This window comes from Rhinoraja longicauda, chromosome 6 (assembly GCF_053455715.1).
Source record: "Rhinoraja longicauda isolate Sanriku21f chromosome 6, sRhiLon1.1, whole genome shotgun sequence".
Lineage (NCBI taxonomy): Eukaryota > Metazoa > Chordata > Chondrichthyes > Rajiformes > Arhynchobatidae > Rhinoraja > Rhinoraja longicauda.
In genome coordinates, this window is record NC_135958.1 from 38,583,054 (window position 1) to 38,610,082 (window position 27,029).

The window sequence follows — 27,029 nt, forward strand, 5'->3', positions numbered from 1 at the left end:
AACCCTAGTGTTCATTACAAGTTTATACATCATTTATTTTCTTTTTTGTTCCGATCTGATTTCTCCGCTGGTAAACACGATTTGGCAAAGCGAAAATCATGCAAAAAGCACGGGAAATGGATTTTAAAAACACAAATCTGTGGAAAATTCACATGCCTGTATACAATTCTTTTCATTAATGTATGGGAATGTTGCTAACAAAGTAGGCATTTATTCTCCATCCCAAAATTACCCCAATGCGAAGCAGCTTTATAGGACGTGGAATTTTCATATTTTCTAGTCACAAACCAGGTGTAGGTGTACTTGGGAATATTAAAATAAAGAAATAAAACTACTTGACTTGCTAAGTTCTTCCAACAACTGCAGAATCTGTGGAAAAATAAACAAGCTAACATTCCCCTCCTGCAAACTGTGGCAGGTGTGAGATGTAAGACGAGACTAAATGACGATTCGTTAAGACGCAAGAGAATAATTTTTACAGAAACAGGGCAAGCGAGATGGTGTGATCGTGGGGAAATTTTGAGAGAGCAATTTGCATGAAGTTGAAAAATTCAGTGTTCATTCCGGAAGGTTGCACAATTCCCGGGAAAAGGTGTTGTTGCTCTGCAGAAAATGTCTACACTCCAAATGTTTAGAAATGCTTATTAGTAAAACCAAGTTATAGAAATACATAATGCTTGTAAATGAAGTTTATTCAAGCTGTTCAAGTTTGAGTACTGTTAGAAGACACATACAAATTCTGAAATTTGCTATAATTTGCTTTCCTTTTCATCTAGTTAAATTCTCTATTCAGTATTTGATTAACCCATCGATGTAATAGAACACAGAAACATACCCTTCTGTGCTAGGCACCATTTTATTCCCTTGCCTCCCCCCCCCCCCCCCCCAAATTCCCCATTAACCACCTCCTCCATGCTACCAAGCATCTGAATAGTATTGGCAATTTACAGTTGCTAATCAAACCTGTCAGCCCATGTATTTTTGGGATGTGGAAGGAAATTCAAACATTTAGAGGAATCCCATGTGGTCACAGAGAGAGCATGCAAACTCTAGATACAGCACAAGAGACCAGGATTGAACTGGAGTTGCTGGAGCAATGATGTGTGCTTTTTCTCCCACCCAGTTTCGCTGTCCAAAATAGGAGTAAATCAATCTGACTGACAGAATAACACATCTAACCCATTTTTAAACGTTAAAAATAATACAATCTTCAAAACTAATGCTATAGAAAATCTCACCATTCTAAATTTAGGAACAATTTTGAATTTAATATTTCAAATTTATTTACAAAACATGATATTTAATGTTTGACTTAAGAGCAGCACAAAGTAAATAGGTAAACAAAACATGACTATAAGTCAAAATAAAATGCATGGTTCGTGATTATGAATAATATATGGACAATCTGCACTGGAGTTTGTGATGCAAACTCTCCGGAATGAAGGTGGAAATCTAATTATCTGAACTTTAAGTGCCAAAATAACAAGGCAAGTTACAATTCATAGTTTATTCATAACACATTTGCTTCTGGGTTAAATGGATAGTCGGTATATAATCTGCAATATAGCAAATTCAGTCTGACAGGTCAGGAACGAGCAACATCTGTCTCCTTCTCTGGAGCCAACAGGAACTCTTCGATCTGTTCCCTCACCTGTGCTCTACAACAAACAATAAATTTATCAATTACTATTTCCATTTAAGGTGCAATCTTCAATATCAGAGTTCAGCCCAAGAAAGAATAAACATTAAATCCTAATTTAGCTCCTCATCAGCTCAAACTTCTTATGAAAGCTGGTATGTTACAAGATCTCTGCATCCTCAGTGTTGCCAATGAATCGGCTGCTCGAAACCTTCTACCCCCTCTGTAATTTCAGTGATTGCTTGACATTCTAAATATTGGGCATAGTTCCCGCAGTAAAACATCTTGGTTTCTTAATTGGGTTCAAGTAGAAAAATATGCAGCAGCATTTGTTCAATCACATACATTGCTTTGCAGGGAGCGGGACTTCAATAATAAGAGTTGCTCTCAACTCTGCTGGTGAACAAAATAAACCGGTTAGCCAATTTTCAATTAGTCATTAGTCAGTCAATAGCCAATTTTCATTTCAACATTTTAACTGTGACAAGGAACAAAATTATCCCTGACAGTAAAAGGTTCCTTTGCAATGATTTATCAGCTGCAAGTCCACTGCTTAGTTTTTGTGAATGCTAGATCTCACTGAATACATCTACCCGTTATAAAAACACACTGGCACAATAGACCAAGTGAGTACATAAAGCAAACATTGAACATTAATTAGAATTTAATTTGTACTGCCTAAGACACTGATACATGATTACATCAGCACTAAAGTCCATAGTAAGTAGAATTACTTTTTGTAAGCCTGTATGGAGTCAATCTAACATCATCAAATTATTTCTATAAATACTCTAGGTCTTGTTAATTTAACTTTACCCTTCATCGTAATTCACTGCGTTTAAAAGAAAAATCACCTGCGTTTCCTGCGTTCTGCTTCAGAGAGGACATACTGTGGCAACAGATCCAGTGATACCTAGAGTGTAATAATCAAATGAAAACAGAATGAATCTTCATTGGTGCATAGCTCTTACCAATTGTAAGAGTAAGAACTTCTTACAGATAAGAAAATACAGAAATCTTTGGACTTTTCTTTAATATAACTGACTTTACATTCTGAGTTTGACTTTTCTTCCATGATTAATACATAAACACTGACCCTACCACACGTTGAAGTCCTAAATTGGGGGCAAGACCAATTCTGAGAGTATTGGACAGGAACGTTGCAGGTAAAGGGACTCCTGGCAAGTGGGATGCTTTGAACATGAGATGAAGAGAGATCAGAGCCAGCATGCTCCCGTTAGGATGAAGAGCAAGCCTGGCATGAGTAGGGGATCCTGGATGACAAGCGAAAATGAGGTTCTGATCAAGAGATTTAAGTCCATTTAAGAGAGATAGTGAGGTTAAAATGTAGTCATGGGATGGCTTTGACATACGGTAAAGGAGAATCTAAAGAGGGCAAGTATGTTAAGGACAAAATAATAACTCTATTCTGAGCTCATTAAAGATCAATAAGGGCATCTGAGGGTGGGACCACAGGAGCAAGGTGTTGATTTTTTCATCTGGATTTATGTTTATTAGTCCGAGGAGTAGAATTAGGTCATTCGGCCCATCAAGTCTACTCCGCCATTCAATAATGGCTGATCTATCTTTCCCTCTTAAACGCATTCTCCTGCCTTCGCCCCATAACCCCCGACACCTTTACTAATCAGTAATCTGTAAATATCCACCGTGAAAATATCCATTGACTCGGCCTCCACTGCCATCTGTGACAAATGAATTCCACAGATTCACCACCCTCAGACTAAAGAAATTCCTCTTTATCTCCTTTCCAAAGGTACATCCTGTTATTCTGAGGCTACGGCCTCTGGTCCTAGACTCTTCCACAAGTGGAAACATCCTCTCCACATTCACTCTATCCAGGCCGCTCACTATTTGGTAAGTTTCAATGAGGTCCCTTCTCATCCTTCTAAACTCCAGCAAGTACAGTGCCTTCGAACATATCATATGTAAACCCAATCATTCCTGGGATCAGTCTCATAAACCTCCTCTACATCCTCTCCACATTGGGGCCCAAAACTGCTTGCAATACTGCAACGGTCTGAACCATCAGTCTGAAGAAGGGTCTCAATCCGAAAAGTCACCCATTCCTTCTCTCCAGAGATGCTGCCTATCCCGCTGAGTTACTCCAGTCACTACAGACGAGAAGTATTCATTGAAGTCTTTGCATATCTCCTGTGGCCTTGCACATAAATTAACACATTGATTGTTTAGCGCCCTATTCTCTTCCTCATTACCTCGACTCTTAATATAAATTTTAGAATCTCTTCTACCTTGCCTGCCAAAACTATTTTGCGTGCTATTTTGCCCTCCTGATTTCCCTCGTGAATTGGTACAGCTTGATCCCAGCTACCAACCGATTAAGAGAAAGCCTGCCTAATGCCACCTTCACTACCCTGTCTACCTTTGCCGCCCCTTCCATGGAACTATATACCTGCAACCCTAGGTCTCTCAGTCTACCTTTGCCAGTTAAATGGTTTCTGCATAACTATTACATCAGAATTCATAATACGAGTTCAACTATGTTCTCCCGTGTCAAATATTATTACACAAATTTTCATTAATCAGTCCCAAGTATTACTGTCTCTCCCTCTACAGATGCTGCCTGACCAGATGGGGAACTTCTAAATGTTTTAAGTTATTAAATCAACATTGCTTGTAACAACAACAAATTTTGGAAGTTGCATTTTTAACAATATGACTTACCATATCTTTGATAGTTAGTCTACAACTGTAGCAAAGCAGTGCAAGGAGATCGGTGGTTCTATTCCCACTGAAACAACAAATACATTTTAACTAATTATCTTAAGCTTCCTATCATTTGCTGTTGACACAAAGAAATGTACAATGTATTTTACAAAGCTGCCATAAAAGTAATTTTGCAAACTTACATTGTTGCACAATATCTATTATAACAGGGTATAAGTTTTGCCAAAAGAGTAATTTATCAGAACTCCAAAGACAAATGGCCAAAGACACAGTTGGCAGTATTATTGCAAAGTTAATAAGTAATGCATGAAATGATCTGGATTGGAGAATGTTTCGGGGCAGGAAGAAGAAAGGTTATAGGTCGAGGCCGCAGAGGGAACTGAACACAACAGTGAGAATTTTAAATGGGGAATATGTTAACTTGGAGCTAATATTCATTAATGTAAGGCGGTGTAATAGTTTAACACAACTTGAAGTTAGGATACAAGCAACTGAGTCTTGAATGAATACCTGCCTATGCACATCCTAGATGATTCCTTTCAGTAGTAAACGTGAATCCCCCTGCTGTCATTGATGGATCCCACATCATATCTCCTCTGTCCTGTGGTTCTGTTTTTAGCTCTCGCTTGCTGTTGACAGAACACGAATAGTTCCCCTGGTCCTCACCTTTCACTCCAGCAGCCTCCGCATCAAACACATTCTCCAACATCCCAGTCACCTCCAACTTGACTGCACAACCAGTCACATCTTCTCAACCCCACCTCTTTCCACCTTCCAGAGACTGCTCCCTCTTGGTTCACCCATCCAGATTACCCCTTCCCAAGTACTTTCCCCTGTAACCACAGATGTAACATCGTTCCCTTGCCTCCTCCCTCACCTCCATCCAGAGACCCCAGCAGTCCTTCCAGGTGAGATAGAGGTTCACGTGCACCTCCTCCAACCTCAACTACAGCATCTGGCGTTCCCAAAATGGCCTCCTGTCCTGTACGTCAGCGAAACCAAACATAGACTCGGCAAGCATTCCGCCGAACACTTGCCCGTGGGTACCCGAGGCCTACTGGATCTCCTGGTTGCTAACCATTTTAACTCCTCTTTCCACTCCCATACTGACCTTTCTGTCCTGGGCCTATTCTATTGCCAGAGTAAGGCCACAGGCAAAGTGGACAACCAACACCTCGCACTAGGGTAGCTGACTAAATCTGCAACTCTTCAAACCTTTTGTCACACCTTCTGGTTTTTTTTTCATCTGTCCAACCATCTGCTTGTTAAAACCCTCCATCACCTGTATCCACCCATTACTTGCTGGGCTTTATCCTGCCCTTCCTCTTCCAGCTTCCTTCCCCTATCCACCCACCCCCAAACAACATTCAGTCTGAAGCAGGGTCCTGACCCATATTCTCCAGACATGCTGCCTCACCCATTGAGTTATTCCAGCACTTTGTGTCTTTTCTTATTTAGAGGATATTAGGCAGCACACCAGGATGCCAATGGCAGTACTGACTGGCTGAGTTGAAACAGGCAGAGGTACATGGGTGTAAATGCGGTTCTTGATAGAGAAGCCTGAAGACCTCCTAAAGTCTGAAAAATATAGACCTATGGCCGAGAAAGGCAGATGAAATTCTACAGCTACAGAAAAATGTCAGTGACAAGAGTCAAAGACAACAGTTTCTCAAGTTTAAATGGATGATATTGATTTTTTTTTCATTTTTATTTGGATACTATATAAATAAAAAGAAATAGGAATTACGGGTTGTCTGAAGAACTACACCATTTTCCCCATTAACTTTCTTCTCAGTAAAGCAACAGAGTTCTGGTCAATTCAAATGATGAACAGATTTTTATGACTGAAATAATCCCCCCCCCCCCTTGATAATAAGGATTAAAATCAAATGGATAATGGGGGAAAAAAGGCTGCAGATTTCACTGCTCTTTCTTCCACCTTAAAACATTTTCTTGCCCGTAAACACCTACCAGTCTGTTGAAAAGCACGCTGTTTCTGATTGCATATCACAGCATTTTCCTTTATTTTCCTCTCCATCATCACCGCCACAGAAGGATTGCTCAGTGCCCTCTGGCACCTGATCAGGAGCTTGCTTGAGTGACAATTTTTCTGATATTAGGGTGGCATGAAACGCTGAGGCTTCCTCTTGAGAAAACATACAATAGTATTTTTTTTAAATGCCTGATTTTTTAATACTTTCTCACATGCTAATGCAATTTAAACAATATATTTCAGAGTGTGCGTCTCATAATTATGATCTACTTTCTATATGTTGTATATTTTTGAGGAGAATCTAAGAATCTAAGAAGTGCATTTTTTGCCATGTTAGGAATAATTTGTGTTTTAAGGAATTAAATTGAAAAGGTAGGAAATAAGGACAGGTGGAAAATAACTACTTTTAAAACCAAAACATCCATGCAAGCATTAAAAAAAGCAATCTTTTACTATTTATAACTTACCTATTTTATTGTTCATAGCACAGAGACACAGCAAACATTGATCTGGCTGTTCAGCTCCACACAAGTCAGAACAGGCTGCATTCAGTTTCTCACTCGTTCTACATGAAAAAGTAGCTGAGTTTACTATTATCCATCTCATATTTTACTCAGTTTCGGTGAGTAAAAATTACATTAGTAAAAATTAAAGATGTTCTCACTTACAGTACGGTTCAAATAAGAGGTGGTTTCGAACATAAATTGAAGGATAAAATCATCCGTGGATGGAAAGAAAAATTTGGAAGGGGAGTCTCTAGTCCAGTTTCTTCTGCACCTCTACAGTTTTCCACAAAAGTACAGCTCTTGATGTCGGAAAGCATTTATACAAGGTAGGAAACAGCACAATTCTTACCTGTAAACAGTGCTTACAGTGGATGGGAAATCAGCCTGCAATTTGTTCACAAAACTCTCAGTCAGTCGATGGATGCTAGCTTTATCACTAGCCTACAAAAGAGAAGAACAGATATTTTACATGTTGCTCAGATCAATGACCTTTTATTCAATGTCTTCTTACTGAACTACAAGGAATGAAATTCAAAATTCTACAGTGGTTAAAAAGTCTTGCATATACACAGCTCTCCACACCAATGTCAAACTTATCAAAAAGGCTGCAGACGAGGATGGTGTCACTGGTACCTTGGAGGCCAGGGGGCAGCTGACATGTCTTCATCTCCCCAGGACCATGACCCTACCAATGAGCATCAGGCCACTGTCTGCCATATCATCACAGATCTTAACACTTCAGGAGATCACCCCTCCACACTTTCCAACCCGAGTTCCCTAAACCTGCACTGCCTGTTTCTATCAAAATTCACAAACAGGAATGCATTGGTAGACCCACTGTATTTCACTGCTCCTGCCCCACCAAATCTATCTTCTCATATCTTAAATCTATCTTGTCCACCCCCTTGTTAGTTCCTTCCCACTTACATCTGGGACATGTCATATGCTCTCCACCATTTTAACAACTTTCACTTCCCTGGCCCCCACCACCTTATCTTTACCATAGAGGTCCAGTCACCATTGGTACTGCTCCTGCACCAATACAGAACCAGTCAATGTAATCAGTTTTGCTACTAATTTCCACCCTTCCCTTAAATTCACTTGGACCATTTACAATTCCTCCCTCCTCTTTCTTGATCCGTCTCCATCTCAAAAGACAAACTGTTCATTGAGGATAGACACAAAATGCTGGAGTAACTCAATGGGACAGGCAGCATCTCTGGAGAGAAGGAATGGGTGACATTTCAGGTTGGGCCCCTTCTTCAGACTGAGGGTCAGGAGAGAAAAACTAGAGAAATGGAAGGGGACAAAGAGCATGTAAGGTGTGAAAAGGACAGATTAAACCAAACAATGAACAAGGAAATGCACAATGGTTCATTGTTGGCTGAGGAGCAGGCTGGATAGTGCTGCTTGTAATGCAATGAATTATCTTACCTTTGTATCCAATGCTGGGGTAAAGACATTAGGAACATCAAACAGCTTATTGTAGAAAGCAATTTCTTTAGACGTATATTCCCTCATTGGCCGTACAATTATGACATCTCCGTAACGATTATCTGAAAAACCCTGTATTCAGAAAGGACCAACACTATAAGACAATATTTATGTAATAGTAAACACCAGAGATCTTAATATTACTGAAAATTTTCAATGTAAGAATTCCTATGGATTAAACAAAACACCAACGTAATTTAAAGAGCAAAAACATGGAGCTAGGTATATTAAAAAATATCATAAATTAAACAATATTCAAATTTTTGAGGGATGTAAGTGTGATCCTGTTATTTATATCTCTGTAATAATCCAGCCAATCAAAAATAATAACTTTATATTGATTTAGAATCCAGAAAAATGACATTATTTTTTTTAGTTGCTATAGGTACTCCTTACTGTGTCAATGGCAAGTGAGGCCCCGCGTCCCAGTGAAATGTTAGTCAGTAGTTTTACAGCCAATCGGGTACAGCTGTCTCCCATCATTATTTTTGTGTAGCCATTGATCCTTGCAGTGTACAAAAGCAGATGATGTCTGTTGAGAAATGCATTTTTATTTGAGAAATGTAATATTGACAATGATCAGGGAAAAAAAGCACTTCGCATACAAGAATTCAGTCAACTGTCCAGACTGACATGAAGATTGGTCACTCAGACAATATCCAAGAAATCTGCACCCATAGAACCACAGGAAAGCTAATACATACAGCACGAGGAGAGTAAAAGTTAGAAAGGGCAAAGGAGAATTTTTTGGAATGTCATCAAGAGTGCCAGACTTCAGTTATGAAGGTACAGTGAAAATACAGGACACTTTTTCTTAGGACATTAAAAGTTAATAACAGATGATCTGATAATAGTTTAAGATGATGAGAGGTTTAAGGGACTAGTGAAAAAATCATTGGCTAAAGTTCCAGACAAGAGCTAAAGATTAATTTTCCATTCAATTGCTGGCAGTCTACCTCAATACCCATAGGAAGCCAATTTTGTAAGACATAGACAATAGTCAAAAGGAAGTTGGACATGTATATGAGGGTGAGAAACTTAAGTTACAAACAAAATGAGGGAAATATGAAAATAACCTATTGCACTTGCAAAGGCCCACAGATTCACTGCAGGCTGTCATACTGCCTGAAATCAAAGTTTCTTTGAAAATTGCAAAACAAAGTGAAAATGCATTTCCACAGTCTATAGAGACTGCTTGCTTTAAGTGCTTTTAAACAAGGTGCACTTTGTTTCTCCTGGAAGAGAAGGATTGTGATTATGGAATCTGCTGTCTCCAAATCCAATATCTCTGGTTCAATCCTGACCTTTGGTGCTGTGTGGAGTTGCACATTCTCCCTGTGACTTGCGTGGGATTGCCATGGACTCTCGGTTATTCTACATCCCAAAAGCATGGCTGTAGGTTAATTCGCCTCTGTAAATTGCTCCTCGTGTGTACATATGTGGTAGAATCCTGGGGGAGTTGATGGGAATATGGAGAGAATAAATTGGTATTATTGTAGGATCGGTGCAATTGGGTGTTCAGTGTAGACTCAGTGAGCCAAAAGTCCCGTTTCTGTATTGTAGAAGCAGGTGCCAATATCACTTAGGGGAAGATTACAGTAGCAGGTCATAGTTTAATTAATAAGCAAAATATGTAGATTTACACTGAAGTAATATTCAAGATTTCTTTACCGTAATGTTTGCAGCAATTCCTCTTTAGCAGTCAAAGTCTTTATTGAACTGAACAGTTCCTTTACTGCTTCTGTTTGTGCCAAGGTAATTTTGCATTTCTCACTCGTGGAAGTTTCTGTCAAGGTGCTTCTAGAATTCTGGTCAGTAAAGACATCATCAATACTGAGCTGACCAAGTTTTGTTTGAACTGGATCTTCTGAATGTGTGAAGTTCAACTGCTCCACAACTGTAGGCTTTTGCTCTGCATGAACCAGAGTCTCTCTTTGTTTTTGTAGGAAATCATCCACTGCCTCTTTATAGCTTTCGCCATGGCCAGCTGGACTGCAGGATACACTGTGTAATATGGAATTTGGCAACTTGAACACCTGCAGAATAAAAGCAGTCAGATTTTGTTTCAAATACTTCAAAATAAATGTCAATGATTTTACAGGGTCAAAAACAACACAGAATCTGATGGGAGGAACTGCAAATGCTGGTTTAAACCGAAGCCAGACACAAAAAGCTGGAGTAACTCAGCGGGTGAGGTAGCATCTCTGGAGAAAAGTTGCTAAAACTTTTACAATGTCATAATGTTTTGGATAACTTTATAAAATTACCTCCTCTAAAAAGACTATATGGTAAGGAAATCCTGAAGCCTGGAACATGCGTTCGAGCTGTGATAAAGTTTCCCGTCTTTCTTCTAGGCTCCTTCCACATACAGCTCCCTCTGTAGGTAAAGCAGGAAAGATGCAACAATAAGTCAGTAATTGAAACATAGAAAAATAGGTGCAGGAGTAGGCCATTTGAGCCAGCACTCCCATTCAATATGATCATGGCTGATCATCTAAAATCAGTAACCCGTTCCTGCTTTTTCCCCCATATCCCTTGATTCCGTTAGCCCTAAGAGCTAAATCTAACTCCTCTTGAAAACACCCAGTGACTTGGCCTCCACTGCCTTCTGTGGAGAGGCAGGAGAATTGGAAAGTTCTTGTACCACATTTCAAATGGGACTTGTTTATTTCAACCACTGCAACATGGTCTGCTTCTGTCACAACTTACCACAATCCATTAATTCCAACGCAATAGGACAGAAAATGAAAAATAATTGATAAAATGAATCAAACTCAAAATATAGCTCCTCTAGTTTTGACGGAATGCCAGACTGATAATAATAATAATAATAATACATTTTATTTATATAGCGCTTTTCATATACTCAAAGACGCTTTACAGATTTTGAGAACATAGGGAAATTAATAAATAGATAAATAAGTAAATAAATAAATGAACAGAGAAAGGAGACAGTAGGTGAGGTGACCTTCAGTGGTTGAAGGCAGTACTGAACAGGTGAGACTTCAGCGATGTTTTGAATGTGGTGAGTGTGGGGGAGTCTCTAACGGTTTGGGGTAGTGAGTTCCATAGGGTGGGAGCAGCGATGGAGAAAGCCCTGTCCCCCCAGGATCTGAGTTTAGTCCGGATGTGGGGGGATAGGAGATTGGCAGCGGCAGAGCGGAGGGTGCAGGTGGGAGTGTGCCTGTGGAGGAGGTCGGTCAGGTAGGATGGGGCCAGGTTATGGAGGGCTTTGTAGGTTATGAGGAGGATTTTGTACTGGATTCTCTGGGGGATGGGGAGCCAGTGGAGTTTATAAAGGACGGGGGTGATATGGTCACGGATCGAGGTGTGTGTGAGTAGACGGGCAGCGGAGTTTTGAATGTATTGAAGTTTATTGATGATTTTTGAGGGTGCGCCATAGAGGAGGCTGTTGCAGTAGTCCAGACGGGAGGTGATGAAGGCGTGGATGAGGGTTTCTGCAGCTGTGGAGGAGAGGGATGGACGGAGACGGGCAATGTTTTTGAGGTGGAAGAAGGCTGTCTTTGTGATGTGTTTGATGTGTTTGTCGAAGGAGAGGGTTTGATCAAGGATGATTCCAAGATTCCGGATGTGAGGTGAGGTGGATACTGGGAGACCATCAATGTTGAGGATTTGATAGACATCAAATATTATTCCGAAGATAGACACAAAAAAGCTGGAGTAACTCAGCGGGACAGACAGCATCTCTGGAGAGAAGGAATGGGTGACGTTTCAGGAAGAAGGATCTTGACCCGAAATGTCACCCATTCCTTCTCTCCAGAGATGCTGCCTGTGCTGAGTTACTCCAGCTTTTCGTATCTATCTTAGGAATAATATTTGATGGGTGACGTTTCGGACACGTGATCACACAAAAAAAATTAAATTGCCGACTTTTTATTCAGAGGATGGAATATACTTCGTACTCTACCGTCTATATACACGATCCCAGGTGAAAAGCGCAATTTCTTTGGAGCTTCTCTGGACAAACCCTAAACGAGAAATAAGAGTTTATATTATATATAAGAATATTTTGCGAATATACATCTACTTGCTAAGAATACAAAGCCAATTTACGCACAGCAATATCTAAATCAAGAATAAGAATATATTAACGTATTGAAATTTCAAATGTTCTATTGAGATTGCGTAACATTCATAGCTGTTAACTTCAGCCACACGTTAAAGTAAAATTGGAGATGCTATCAGTTGTGTTCATTTGTACCATTCGTTCATATCATTTATTTATTTGTATCTTGTATCATTTGAGTCAACTGACTATAATTGAAAAATTGCACTTTAATTCATAACAACAGAGAACATTTTGATGGGGTCACAGGTAGAGTCGATGAGGTGAATGCAATTGGTTTGCTATACAGGAATTTCTAGAAAGTTTTTGTTAAGGTGCTGTATAACAGACATCATCATGAAAGGACATTGATGGTATGGATATGAAGTTGGCTAAGTAACGGGGATATGATGAATGGTTGTTTTTCAGACTGGAGGAAAGTGAACAGTGGTGTTTTCAAGGTGTTTGAGCTATTGCCTAAAATAGAAAGTGCTGGAGGAACTTAATGAGTCAGGCAGTATTTGTGGAGGGAATGGACAGACTGCGTTTCTGATCAGGACATTCATCAGACTCCAGAGATACTATCTGACCCGCTGAGTTCCTCCAGAACTTTGTGTTTTGCTAAAGAACCCAGCATCTACAGTTTCTTGTCTCTCCATGTTAGAGACATAGGTTTTTTTTTAAATCCATTTAATGACCCAGACTTAAGAGTTTAAGCTTCAATTTCTAAATATGCAAGATAATGTAACTGCAAAAAAAAAGTGCTGGATGAATTAGACAGGCCAGGCAACATCAATGGTGGGAAAAGGACAAATAACCTTTAGGGTCTGGATTCTTCTTCAGATGGACAGTGAAAGAGACATGGTCTATTGCCCTCAGTGCTCTCAATATGGCCTTCTCTACATTGGTGAGAACAAGCATAGACTCGGCAAACATTTGGACTCCGTCCATGACGGCCTGCTGGAGCTCCTGGTTGGTAGCCATTTCAATTCTCTTTCCCATGTCGATGGAAACGGGTTTAGTTTAAAGATATATCATGGAAACAGACATTTAAAGTACTACGTTCACATTAATACGAGAGATCAAATCCATAACAAATTATTGCTTTTTACTTATTTTCCACATACATAAATAAGCCTTTGTTGAGAAAGAAACCTAGCAGGAAATTAAAATATATTACCTCTTGAACCTGACAAAGCATTGCACTGGATGTCGGACCACCAGATAATGCGAGCAGGACCTGTACAAAAAAAGCAAACAAAATTATGAAGAGAAATGAAAAAAATCTAGTCACCTGGGAACTTCTGATTCTGTTACTATCAAATTGTGATTACTTTCAGTCTTACTAATCTAATTAGCAATTAGTACTAATTCCTCAGAAGTAGACTAACATTCTTACATCAAAAAGACTTACATGTAAAAGGCAAATATAACCCAAAACCCAGGTACCATTCGGTCTATCACATTCGACTTTTCTTTTAACTGAACAGTGTTGCTTCAAATTTAAATTTAGTGCTAGGATATTCTTGCAAAAAAAAGTTAAAAAGAAAAGAATTACTTCAATTACTTGCCTGTTCGCCTGGAAAAATTATACGTGTCTTCCCTAGCATTGCACGGAATTTGTGCACAAAATATTCTTTGAAGCAAGATCTGAATGAGAAGCATAAACAATCCGGCTGAAAACTGAATAATTCTGAATTTTCAAATATTTTTGGTGCCATATAATCAACAATTATATCACTATTTAAATGTAATGCAAAACGTAATCATAGAAAATGAAGATAATTTATTTTAAATTGTTCCTCCATGACCAATTATCCGTGTTTACCCTTCATTTCCTCTCAAAATAACATGAATCTTTTACGAAACCCATAATTATCTCAAAAATTTCCATAACTCCTGCTACTGTTCTGAATTTTTTTTAATTTGGTTTCAATATCCCATCTTCAATGGAATGCCCAGAACCGCATCAAATTCTCATGTTTAAATGCAATCAGCATCACACACACAGAATGCCTTCATGATTACCACCCATATTCTTATTTCCTCTGACTTTTGTTTTGTAAACCTGGAATTCAACCTTTAGTAGTCTCTCTGTTTGCAATCCTAAATTGATATTTTTTCTCATTAAGTTACAATCTATATTTGCTCTTCCCCCAAAACATACTACTTGACCTTTTGGATCTGGACTTTCCAGGTCCCGGCCCAGGTGGGCCACATCCTCAGGACCCGTGCACATCATGAACAGTGATATTCATCTTTAACCTCTCACTACAGTACTCCATTCGGAGGGCCCCACCTGCTTCAAGGTCCACCCACCTTATCATCCTGGTGCCAAAGAAAAGGCAGCGTGCCTTAATGACTACCATTAGTCATGCTAATGACATCCACTAATATCATGAAGTGTTTCAAGAGACTAGTAATGGTGCAGACTATCTCCAGTCTCCCAGCCCACCTTAATCCACCTCAGTTTTCTTACCGTAATAACAAGTCCTCAGCAGACGCCAACTCCCTGGCCCTACCTATCTCTGGAACTCCTAGATAGCAATGGAACTCCTAGACTCCACCTTCAACATCAAACTCTTGGTCCTGGGAATCACCACCCCACTCTGCCACTGGATCCTCAGACCACAATCCGTGAGGATTGGTGATATTTCCTCCACAATAATTTGGCCCAATTGGACTCTAACTCCATCTACAGGTTTGATAGGCTGGTTCACCAACAATGATGAGACTGAGTACTGAAGGAGACAGAGAGGTTAGTATCATCATGTCAGGACTTTAGAAAGCATAGTGGAATACATGCCCCAATCAGCATCAATGGTGCCAAAGTAAAAATGGTTAAGAGCTCCATGTTCCTTGGTGTTAAAATTCCCAATGATCTATCGTGGACAAACCACACTAATGCGAGACCCATAAAGGCATACCAATGCCTCTACTTCCCGAGGAGACTGAAGAAATTCAGCATGAAGCCAACGACTCTTACGAACTTCTACAGATGCGCCATAGAAAGCATACAGTCAGGTTGCATCCCAGCTTGGTTTGGTAACAACTCTGCCCAAGACTGCAAGAATTTGGAGAGTTGTAGATGTAGGCCAGTCCATCAGACAGACCAGGATTCCCACCATTGACCATCTACACCTCACGCTGCCACGGAAAAGCAGCCAACATAATCAAAGACCAGCCCCACCCCAGTCATTCCTTCTTCTCCCTGCTTCCCTCCAAAGGTACAGAAGCTTGAAAGCATAAAACACTAGTCTCAGGAACAGCTTCTTTCCGTCTGTTATCAGGCTTCTGAACTGTCCTTCCATTAGCCAGGGTACTGTCTGATTCACCTCTATCCCAATATGAACATTGGACTTTACCAATGAAGCTGATGTTCTACAATGCTGAGAACTATATACTGCACTCTGTATCTTTCCCCTTGCTCTATTTATTGTACTTGAGTTGGACGTGATTGAATTTATGTATAGTACATCGGATCTGATTGGTTAATATGCAAAGCTTTTCATTGTACCTCGGTGCACATGACAATAACATCTTTCACCTGGATTGAAGGACCTTAGTGTTGGGAAGAGATTGGATAGGCTTGGTTTGTTTGTTTTCCCTGGATCACAGGAGTGATAGAAATGTATATGATTATGTATGGCACAGATAGGGTAGAAAGTATAAATCTTTTTTCCAATGTAAGGATGTGAAAAACAAGAGGACAAACGTTTAAGGTGAGAGAAGAAAGTGCTTTAAAGATAATCTGAGGGTTTTTTGGTTTTTTTTTTTGCAGAGGTGGTTGAACACGATGCCAGAGGAAGTGGTGAAATCAGATACAATTACTATTTAAGAGGCTTTGAAAAGTTTAGGAAAGACTGGATTAGTACAGATGAGCAAAAAAGGTCAGCACGGATGTGATGGGCTGAAGGGACCATCTGTGTAGTATGACGATACTTCATACTTTACTGATCTCATAGTTTAATCATCTATCCATCCGTTGTATTATATACCATTTATTTATAATGATTTTAAAAATCTATAATCCATTTTGTACGGCATCCTTTAGAAAACATTATCTTATAAATCCTCAACTATTCTTAAAAGCCAATTTATTGCCACAGTAAAAACGAATATATTTATAAATCCATTCTGCTATGTACTCACGCCTAGAAATAACACACTTCCTTCATTTTTATTCCCTTTTGGACAATCCCGTTTTATTCTTTCTCTTGATTTTTAACTCTCTTCACATAAACTGTTATCAGTCATATCTATTTCATGTCTATTTTTACTAATGTCTATTTTTACTTCATTTCTATACCTAAAATTTGAAAAATGTATTTTCATTGTAACATACCTGCAGATTCCACAAGCTTCCCTGTGTCTGATGGGTTCTCCCATATTCCCAAATATGTGCAGGTTGTTGGGTAAATGGACGACTATAAATTGCGCACAGTGCGGACAGGTGTTAGGATAATTACCATGGGTGGGGAAGAGCAAGAAAATAACTGCAGATGCTGGTACAAATCGAAGGTATTTATTCACAAAATGCTGGAGTAACTCAGCAGGTCAGGCAGCATCTCAGGAGAGAAGGAGTGGGTGACGTTTCGAGTCAAGACCCTTCTTCAGACTGAAGAAGGGTCTCGACCCGAAACGTCACCCATTCCTTCTCTCCAGAGATGCTGCCTGACCTGCTGAGTTACTCCAACATTTTGTGAATAAATGGGTAGGGAAGATGTGAGAATGGGTTACAGGGAGATGAGTCGGGAGATGGAATTGCTCCAACATGGGCTAAATGGCCTACTTCAATGCCAATGTGCAATCAATATATGAACTTAAAAGTATCTATTTATCTTTTGTCAATATTGGAGTGTACTTAATTTAGATTTGAGATGCACATAAACAATTTAATTAAACATGAACATGTTCAAGTGGATAAAAAGCCTATTCCTGTATTAATATAGAGTCCAGCACAGGCACATAATGTCTGTACCGAACATGGTGACAAGTCCAACTCTTATCAACCTGCACATAACCCGAGCCCCTACATTACCAAAATGTCCAGAAGTCTCTTAAATGCCACTATCACATCTGCCTCCACCACAGCCCTAGGCAGTGCGAACCAGGCACTAACCACCGTGTAAAAATATCTTACCTCACACTTTGCCCTGCTCATCTAAAAGCGATGATATTTAGTATTTGATTTTTCCATCCTGGGAAAAGATTCTGACTGTCTACCCTGTTATAATTTATGCCTCTTATAATTTTATATAATTCTATCAGATCTCCCCTCAACCCTGGCATTCCAGAGATAACAATCCAAGTCTGCCCAACATGTCCCTGCAGCTAACACCTCCTAATGCCAGAAAGGGTAAATTTCTGCACCCTTTCCAAAGCTTCAACATCCTTCCAGTATTGGGGCGACTAGAGTAGCACGCAATACTCCAAATGTGGCCCAACCAACATTCTACAAAAAACTGCATCATGACTTCCTGACTCTTATACTCAATGCCTCAATCTGGTTTGGGAACAGCTCTGCCCAGGACAGGAAGGCTCTGCGGAGAGTAGTGCGTACGACTCAATGCACTATGGGAACTACACTCACCCCCCTGCAGGACCTATACATCAGGAGGTGCAGATCCAGAGCAAGCAACATTATGGGGGACCCCTACCACCCCAGCAACGGACTGTTCCAGCTGCTACGGTCAGGCAAACGCCTCCGTTATCACGCTGTGAAAACAGAGAGGATGAGACAGAGTTTCTTCCCACAGGCCATCAGGACTGTTAACTCTTATATCACCAGGGACTAATTTACTGTATTAATTTATTTTTTGTGTTGTGTCTTTAAAAAAAATAATTCTATTCTGTTTTGTAGTTTTAGCACAATCCACAGGCATTGCCAGTGTCATTTCACTGCACATCTTGTATGTGTATGTGACAAATAAAGTAGACTTGACTTGACCAGTGAAGGCAAGCGTACCATATGCCTTCTTTACCATTCTATGTTATAGTTAGAGCTCTAGGGGCTAGTGGAATCAAGGGATTATGGGGAGAAGGCAGGCACGGGTTATTGATTGGGGACGATCAGCCATGATCACAATGAATGGCGGTGCTGGCTCGAAGGGCCGAATGGCCTCTTCCTGCACCTATTTTCTATGTTTTTATGTTTCTATGTTTATCTATCAGTGTTACCACTTTCAGGGTGTACTGGACCTGAACCCCAAGAACCCTCTGTTCGTCTAATGCCATTAAGGGTCTTGCCATGACTTGTATATTTTCCCCATACATTCCACCTCCCAAAGTGCAGCAACTCACACTTGCTCGGATTAAACTCCATCTGTCATTTCTACAAATCATTTCTGTTGCTTGATTTTGTTCTTCTGCACTGACAATTAATTGTTTATCAAACAATCCTTACACGTTTTGAAATGTTCAGTTGTAAGCTTTGATACTTACTTGCAAAACGCATCTCCCACTCGAATGACCAACACTGCTGAATTGGCCTTGCATTTCATACATTTCTGTGCAACGCTGCAGAATAGAATATATATGATACATTATGAAAGCAACTTAATCACTTACAGATATTCCATGCAACTTCTGAACAAATATAACTTTTATCAAAGACTAACATTAATACTTTAAGAAATTAGTGTGATAGAGTTTTAAAAAGTTGGTAACTGAAGAAAGGGACAATGTATTGAAAACCTGAACTGAAAAAAAAGTGAACAATGATTATTTACTAGAAAATAAAATTAATTTAACAAGCTCTATAATTTTGGCCAGTCTTTGGACGCCTTTCCCAATATTGGGTTTCAATTACTTCAAAACATAAAACAGAATGCTATGAGGCGAGTACAACGGGTTAATATGTGTTTGTTTATGTCCACAATGTAACAACAAAATGCTACCTGGATGTGGCTCTAGATTGACCATGGCACGGCCATGGAAAGACCAACATAAATCTCTGTCATTTCACCGAAAGACTGGTGATGTTCAATTAAATTAATCATAATCGTAGTAATCATAATCACTACTTTATTAGCCAAGTATGTTTTGCAACGTACAGTGAATTTGATTTGCCATACAGTCATATGTAAACTGCAACAAAACACACAAAATACATTTTAACATAAACATCCACCACAGTGACTCCTCCACATTCCTCAATGTGATGGACGGCAGAAAAGAAAGTTCAATCTCTTCCTTTCTTTGTCCTCCCGCGGTCGGGGCCCTTGAGCCTTCCGTTGACAGGACGATCTTGGCTCCCATAGCTGGCGGTCGGGCCCTCCGCATCGGGGTGATCAAGCTATTTATTCACAAAATGCTGGAGTAACTCAGCAGGTCAGGCAGCATCTCGGGAGAGAAGGAGTGGGTGACGTTTCGGGTCGAGACCCTTCTTCAGAAGATGCTGCCTGACCTGCTGAGTTACTCCAGCATTTTGTGAATAAATCGATTTGTACCAGTATCTGCAGTTATTTTCTTATACTAGGGGTGATCAAGCTCCCGCATTGGGGGGGGGGGTCACAGCTCCCTGCGATCGGACCCCGGTTCGGGGCTGGTCGAACCTCTTGTGACTTTGGAAGTTCCCGACATCGGTCTCTACCCGAGACTGTGAGCTCCTCGATGTTGAAATCCGCGGTTGGAGCTTTGATCCCAGGCAAGGGATCGCAGGCTCCGATGGTAAGCCCGCGGCCGGGCTTAAAGTCAGTCTCGAGCAAGGCTGCCAGCTCCATGATGTTAGGCTGCAGAGCGACCAGAGATACGATCCGGAAAAACATCACATCTCCGGCAAATAGTTTTGTTATTAGTTCAGGGTATCAAGGAAATGGAACAAAATAGAGGCAAACAATTGACATTATCTGTATATCAATTATGCTAATTGATGAAGACACTAGGATCTGCGAATGCTGGAATCTTGCGTAGAACACAAAGTGCTGTAGTAAGTCACCAAAATCAGCTGGCTTTGGACCTTACAAATTGTTTTTTTACATTTGTTATTAACCTGTGGTGGCTCTTTTTCAGTTCAAGGGGTCAATACATTGTCCCTTTTATTATGAAGAATGGCCCCGAATCAAAACGTCACCTCTCCATATCCTCCAAAGATACTGCTGAGTTACTCCAACACGTTGTGTTCTATGAAATGTGATGGAACAGCTTGGGGGATCAAATTGCCATTCCAGCTCCTATGTGTTCGGAAGGATTTGAATTTATGCCTTCAGGGATTAAAGTATATCATAAACACAAACAATCTCATGCAATTAGCAAGGAATAGCTATATTATCAGAATATGTTCCCTTTAGAAAAAGCAATGGTCCCCACTGGCAATTCAACAAAATGCAAAAAAGATTTTTTTTAATCAATCATCAATTGAAACATTGGGAAAAGCCCTGCAGTTTGCTGTCATTCAATATGAACATGATCAAGGCTAACTCTGTGTCTTGCCGACTTTTCTTCCCTCAAGTCTAAAAATTCATTTATTTCAACCTTAAACATGCAGAACAATTAAACACCCATGGCCTTCCAAAGTAAATTCCACAGATGTATAACCTCCCTATAAAGAAAATGTTCCTCTTAATTCCAAATGTCCAACTCCTCATCCCAAAACTACACCAGCTGTTCGAGGATCTTCAGTTAAAGGAATCAACAGCACAGCATTTAACTTGCAAGCTTTTAGAATATTATATTTCTCAATGAAATGACCTCTGCATCTTTGAAATTCAAGTCAGTATATTGGTCAGAATTACTTGATTTCGCCATTAAAGACTATTTCCACAATGCGGCAATTAAATAGCAAATCTGTTTTGCACTAATACTAACTAACCTCTGAACTGCCTTGGTTGCACTAGGGGATGTGGGCTTTGTTTTGTTTGTTGGATGTATTGTTTTTTTTCATTTATTTAACTTTTTTATGTCTGTTTATTGTATTATCTATTGAGTACTATGTTTACAAATCTGTTGTGTTGCTACAAGTAGGAATTTCATTGTTCCATTTTGGTGCATGACAATAAATGTCATGGTATGCCAGCTGCTCAGAAAAGGACAGGAAGGCCCTTCAGAGGGTCATCACGACGGCCCAGAAGATCATCGGCTGCTCACTGCCCTCCCTGGAGCACCTGTTCAGCCTACGCTGCCTCAGTAGAGCAGGCAAAATAATAAAAGATCCATCCCACCCCGGCCACCGTCTGTTTGTTCATCTGCCCTCTGGTCGACGTTTCAGGTCGATCAAATCCCGAACAAACAGACTTAAGAACAGTTTTTACCCCAGGGCCATACGAGAACTGAACACTACCTTCTGCACTAGGCAACACTGTTAAAACTTTTGTACTTAATATAATTGTATTTATTTGTTTTTGCATTTATTGCATATATGTTTTTACGCACCGTCAGGATTGGCTATTTTTTAATTTCGTTGTACTCGTTGCAATGACAATAAATGAATATTATTATTATTATTATAAAACACTCTTTAACTCGAATCATACACAGACACAGAGTCTAACCAAATCCACAGGATTAGGGAACTAATGATAGGGGAGACCCATCAAGAATATAAAAAGTGTAGAGGCACATAAGAAAAACAAAATTACAAAGGCTAAGAAGGACATGCAAATTACTAAATCTGAAGGGCCTCTATATGTATATTACGAGCAAAAGTCTTAAGAGCAACAGATGAAGAAGAGTCTCGACCCCAAATGTCACCCATTCCTTCTCTCCATAGATGCTGCCTGTCCTGCTGAGTTACTCCAGCATTTTGTGTCTACCTTCAGAGCAAAAGAATAAGCAGGGAAAAACTAGGGCCCATTAAGTATGTGGGCATGGAACCAGAACATTGAGGTATGGTCCTAAATTATATATTTTTCATTGGTATTCACAAAGGAAACAGATTGTGCAGTTGGGGAATTAATGAAGTTTGGTGCAGCTCTCCATAAATAAGAGGTGCTGAATGCCTTAGTGGGCTTAAAGGTGGATAAAAATTCCCCAGCTCTGGATGGAATTTATCCCAGGCTGCTACAGGAGACAAGGGAGGAAATCGCTGCGGTTCTAGCTGAGATTTTAATCTTCATCAGATACAATTGAGGTACCAGATGACTGAAGGACAGCCAACGTGATCATCCTTTTCAAGAAAGATGGCAAGGAAAAGCCCGACAACTATACAGTGTGTGTCTGACATCAGGGTCTTGTCCCAGTCACCTATGTTCTTCAGTGATGTTGCCTGACCTGCCGAGTTACTCCAGCATTATGTGGCTTTCCTTAATAAACCAGCATCAACACGTCCTTGTTCCTGCAGCTTAACATCAGTAGCAAAGAAGATACTGGCAACAATTCTGAAGCAGATGATTAATGATCACTTTGAAAACCAGGTACTGATCAGAGTCAGCAAATGTGGCCTTGTCCAGAGCAGATCATCTCAGATCAATTTGATTCAAATCTTTGAAGACATAACAAACTATATCAATGAGTGCAGGACAGCAGATGTGATTTATGCTGACTTTAATAAGGCCCTTTGACAAGGTCCTAGATGGGATCCAGAGCACGTTTGCAAACTGGAACTAAAATTGGTTTGGCAATAGGCGACAGAGGATGATGTCGGATTGTTTTTATGTGATTGGATGTCTGTGACTAGTGGTGTCCTACAGGATCAGTGCTGGTACCCTTGCTGTTTGTAATATGAGTGAATGACTTCAACATGGATGCAGGAGGCATGATAATTTCGGAAATGCCACGAAAATTGGCAGAGCTGTGAATAGTGTGATAGGTAGTCTTAGGCTGCATAGTTGTGTTGTTGAAATGGGCTGAAAAATAGCATTTTGTGAGAACTAATGAGATGAGGTCATACACCAAGAACGGCAGGCACTAATGGAGTATTGAGGAACAGAGGGGCCATGAAGTATGTCAACAGATCCTTTATATTGGCAGTACACACAGCATGCTATACGAAGGACATGACAGCATTGGAAAGAGTACAGAGTAGATTCACCATGATGTTGCATGGAAGGGAGAAGTTGTTTATGAGGAAAGACTGGAGAAACTAGGTTTGTTCACCATGGATTGGGGGAGGTTAAGAGGTAACTAGATGGAGGCAATTAAAATTACGAGGGGTATAATAATTAGGGTAAACTACAGGAAACTTTTCTCCATAGTAGAGATAGATAAAACCTAGAGGACATAGATTTATGGAAGAGGATTCCCCAAAGACCTGTGGAGTCTAAATCATTGAATTAATAGGAGAGTCAAGGTTTATGGGAGTATAGGACTATGAAGAAAAGGCAAGAGAAAGTGAAACCAAGGACAAGATTAAATCATTGAACGGCCAAAAAGGCCCATAGAATCATATGGTATATTTCTTATGTCATGTTTCAGTGCATCAGTAGTGGAGAGAGTGAATCTTTAAGATGGTGGAAGGGATGCACTAATGATGTTGATAGAACTACTTATTCAAGCAAGCAAAGAGTTTTCAATCACACTATTGACTAGTGCCCTGTAGTTGGCAGAAAGACTTCACGGTGAACCTTATTGTAGGATTGTGCAAGAAGGAACTGCAGATGCTGGTTTAAACCGAAGATAGACACAAAATGTTTCCACCAGTCTGAAGAAGGGTCTCAACCCGAAACATCACACTTTTGTTCACTTCAGCGATGCTGCCTGTCCTGCTGAGTTACTCCAGCTTTTTGTGTCTTATTGTAGGATTTTCTGCTTCTCACTTGTCCTTTGCCCGAGTCACCAGCCCAGTCAGCCATCATCTTATCCACTTCGGTAACCTACCTATATCACTTTGCAAACTTTTTGCATCTTCTTTGCTGCTCAAATTCCCATCAATAATCAGAAAACATTGTTCCACACTGCTTTTTAATCTAAATTATTTAAATTATAACTACCTGGAATACTCTGTGTAATTTACTGCTCACTTGAGCAAAATAAATATTCCATCTGTGCACTCTTACATAAGCAAAATGGCATTGGTGAAATAACTTGTCAAATGCCAAATAAGATATACTATATCAACTGTTAATGAAAACCAAAAACACTCAGCAGAATAAGAGCAGAGAGTACTGCTGGTTAAACATCATCTATGGTAGGAGAAACAATTGAAACATTAACCATTCCTGAGTGCCTCCTGCATTTTCTGCTTTTATGACAATGTATCCACTTCTTCCTTCTAAAATACCATGCCAGTTTAGGGCCTGTCCCACTTAGGCGATTTTTTAGGCAACCAGGCTGTCGCCACACGGTCGCCGGGGTGTCGCCTGTATAGTCGTGAGTCGTCTCCAAAGAGTCGTAGCGTCTTTCTGGTCGCCACTGGATTTTCAGAATGTTGCAAATTTTTCAGCGACAGTGGGTTTGACGCCAATGAGCGTAGCTTGACGTATCCTGACGTAGGTGTTGTCGTAGGTTGTCGCCAGGTGACGTAGGCTGCCGTGTTGACTTCGGTGAATTCCACTGGCGACTATCTAGTCAACCTACGTCAGGTACTGGCGTCAAAACCGGAGGCGAAAATGACGCGAATTGTCTTCAGTTGTCGCCAACAGGGTCGTAGCTTTTCCCGGGTGGACGTAGGTTGACTTCGGTTGTCGCCTGTGTGGTTGTAGGTGGATATCCTACTCGCGACGATTCAGTCGCAGTTGTCGGTAGCTTGCCATAGCTTGATGTCGACTAGGTGGTAGGCTGTTGTAGCTTGTCGTAGACATTTGCCATGGGGGTTGGGGGGGCAGTCGCAGGTTTTTCGGCGACCTGCTACGACTATGACTGTCGCCTTTAAAAAAAATCACCTAAGTGGGACAGGCCCTTTAATTTTAAAAATCCCCCTACATTAGTCAAAAGCAATTTTCTCTTCATAAAATGGTACTGCCTCTATTTGGTCAGAGTGTGACCAAAGATTTTATTTAAAAGCCTTGTTACCAATGTACTTAGTATTGGATTCAAACATGTTGCCAACTGATAGGTTAATAATTTAAAGATACAGCATGGAAACAGGCCAATGAGTCCACGCTGACCATTAATCATCCAGTCACACAAGTTTTATGTTGCCCCACTTTCACATCCACTCCCTACACACAATGACCAATTTACAGAGGATAATTAATTTGTAAGACTCCGTGTCTTTGGGATGTGGGAGGAAACCAGAGCACCAGTGAAATCCAACTGGTCACAGGGAGAATTTGCAAACACCACACAGACAGCATACAAGGTCAGGATCAAACCCAGCTCTCTTGTACTGCGAGCCACTAGCTCCACCATTGAGCTGTCTTGTAGATCTTGAACTATTATTTCCTTTCTTTCTCTCGCTTCTCTCTAAAAAATCTGTTAAGACAGTTTCACAAAACTGGAAGAAAACACTGTAACCAGACCAGTCCAATTTTAGACACAAAAAGCTGGAGTAACTCGGCAGGACATGCAGCATCTCTGGAGAGAAGGAATGGGTGATGTTTTGGGTCAAGACCCTTCTTCAGACCAATTATCCAGGCCAATCTTAGTTCCCTTATTTTCTCCTGTACTTTTTTCCACAACGATGTGGCATTTCTCCACAACAAGTGCCATTAAACAATCACTGACATTAATCCATTCGTTTATTCCTTCTCAAATTCCCAACAGGAATTCTCAAATTCTCTTTTAGTTACATGCTTTCTGCCAACTTCTATTTTAATGTATTTGTAAAATCACTGTGCTTTTAAGTTAATTCTTTCTGGATGAGCATAAATTAAAACAGTTAACTCCCTCGTTAAATCTGTTCACCATGTTATATGCAGCCGTTTTTTTTTTAACGAAAATCAGACGGGATTAACAGCATTGTCCTGTCTACGCTACCGCCCCCTACCCCACCCCACCGGAGAGAGTTGTGAATCTGTGGTTGTCTCTACCACAGAAGGCAGTGGAGGCCAATTCACTGGATGTATTCAAGAGAGTTAGATATAGCTCTTAGGACTAACGGAATCAAGGTAATATGGGGAGAAAGCAGGAACAGGGTACTGATTTTGGATGATCAGCCATGATCATATTGAATGGCGGTGCTGCACCTTGTTTATCCTGCACCTTGTTTACTATGCTTCTACCTCAACCCACCGCCCCTACCCGATCTCACTCCCTCCTACCATACATACTCCGCCGCTCCCTACCCATCCCCTCCTGCCGCATCCCCCCTTCTACCGCCCCCTCGCCAACACAAAGGCAGCGTTGAGAGAAATGAATGGGGTGTGCGCGCCGCTCCCACCTCGTGGGCGAGGCCGTGCCCGTGGCCGCCGCCGCCGCCTCGTACAGCGGCTCTCCCGGGTAATCGTCCTCCACCTCGCACATGGCGCCGCTCCGCTCTCCGCTCACCGCTCACTCCCTTCGCACCACCACACGGTCGCCGCCACCAGCGCCAGCCGATGAATCAATCGGAAGATGCCGATTAAATATTACTCCTTGCTAACACTGATTATTTTAATGCAACTGTCTTTCGTTAACACGCTACTGCGATGTTCGCGTTGCCGAGCCCTGTCTGACGATGCCGGTGCCGCTCCTCTGCAGCGTGGCCGAGGCTGACAACAACACAGCTTTGACAAAGCAAAATGGCGGCGTTTCCGTAGAAACGGGTTGGGTTTCAACCCGCCGTTGACGTCGGGTTGTTGTGGGCGGCGCGGGGTGATGACGCGCGGC

At 40.7% G+C, this 27,029-nt stretch overlaps 1 protein-coding gene across 1 annotated transcript; it reads right to left on the reverse strand.

Annotated features, from left to right (window-relative positions):
• Positions 1-897: 897 nt before the first annotated feature.
• ctu2 (cytosolic thiouridylase subunit 2 homolog (S. pombe)) lies at positions 898-26,934 on the reverse strand. Its single transcript, XM_078401785.1, has 15 exons — positions 26,602-26,934; positions 18,849-18,923; positions 13,976-14,054; positions 13,585-13,644; positions 12,267-12,327; positions 10,606-10,715; positions 10,010-10,374; positions 8,735-8,870; positions 8,279-8,410; positions 7,194-7,285; positions 6,806-6,903; positions 6,317-6,491; positions 4,343-4,409; positions 2,494-2,552; positions 898-1,658 (listed from the first exon to the last, which is right to left on the reverse strand). Exons 1-15 carry the CDS (start codon positions 26,682-26,684, stop codon positions 1,586-1,588), a joined length of 1,665 nt encoding a protein of 554 aa, XP_078257911.1. The 5' UTR covers positions 26,685-26,934; the 3' UTR covers positions 898-1,585.
• Positions 26,935-27,029: the final 95 nt, after the last annotated feature.

Bases quoted from the DNA above. Each gene is read 5' to 3' on its own strand.
- ctu2 (XM_078401785.1), bottom strand. From the start codon at position 26,684: ATGTGCGAGGTGGAGGACGATTACCCGGGAGAGCCGCTGTACGAGGCG. The intron at 18,924-26,601 runs GTGGGAGCGGCG...TCTATTCTGCAG, and splicing joins GGCACGGCCTCGCCCACGAG to CGTTGCACAGAAATGTATGA. The intron at 1,659-2,493 runs GTGATTTTTCTT...TGTTTGTTGTAG, and splicing joins GCAGAACGCAGGAAACGCAG to AGCACAGGTGAGGGAACAGA.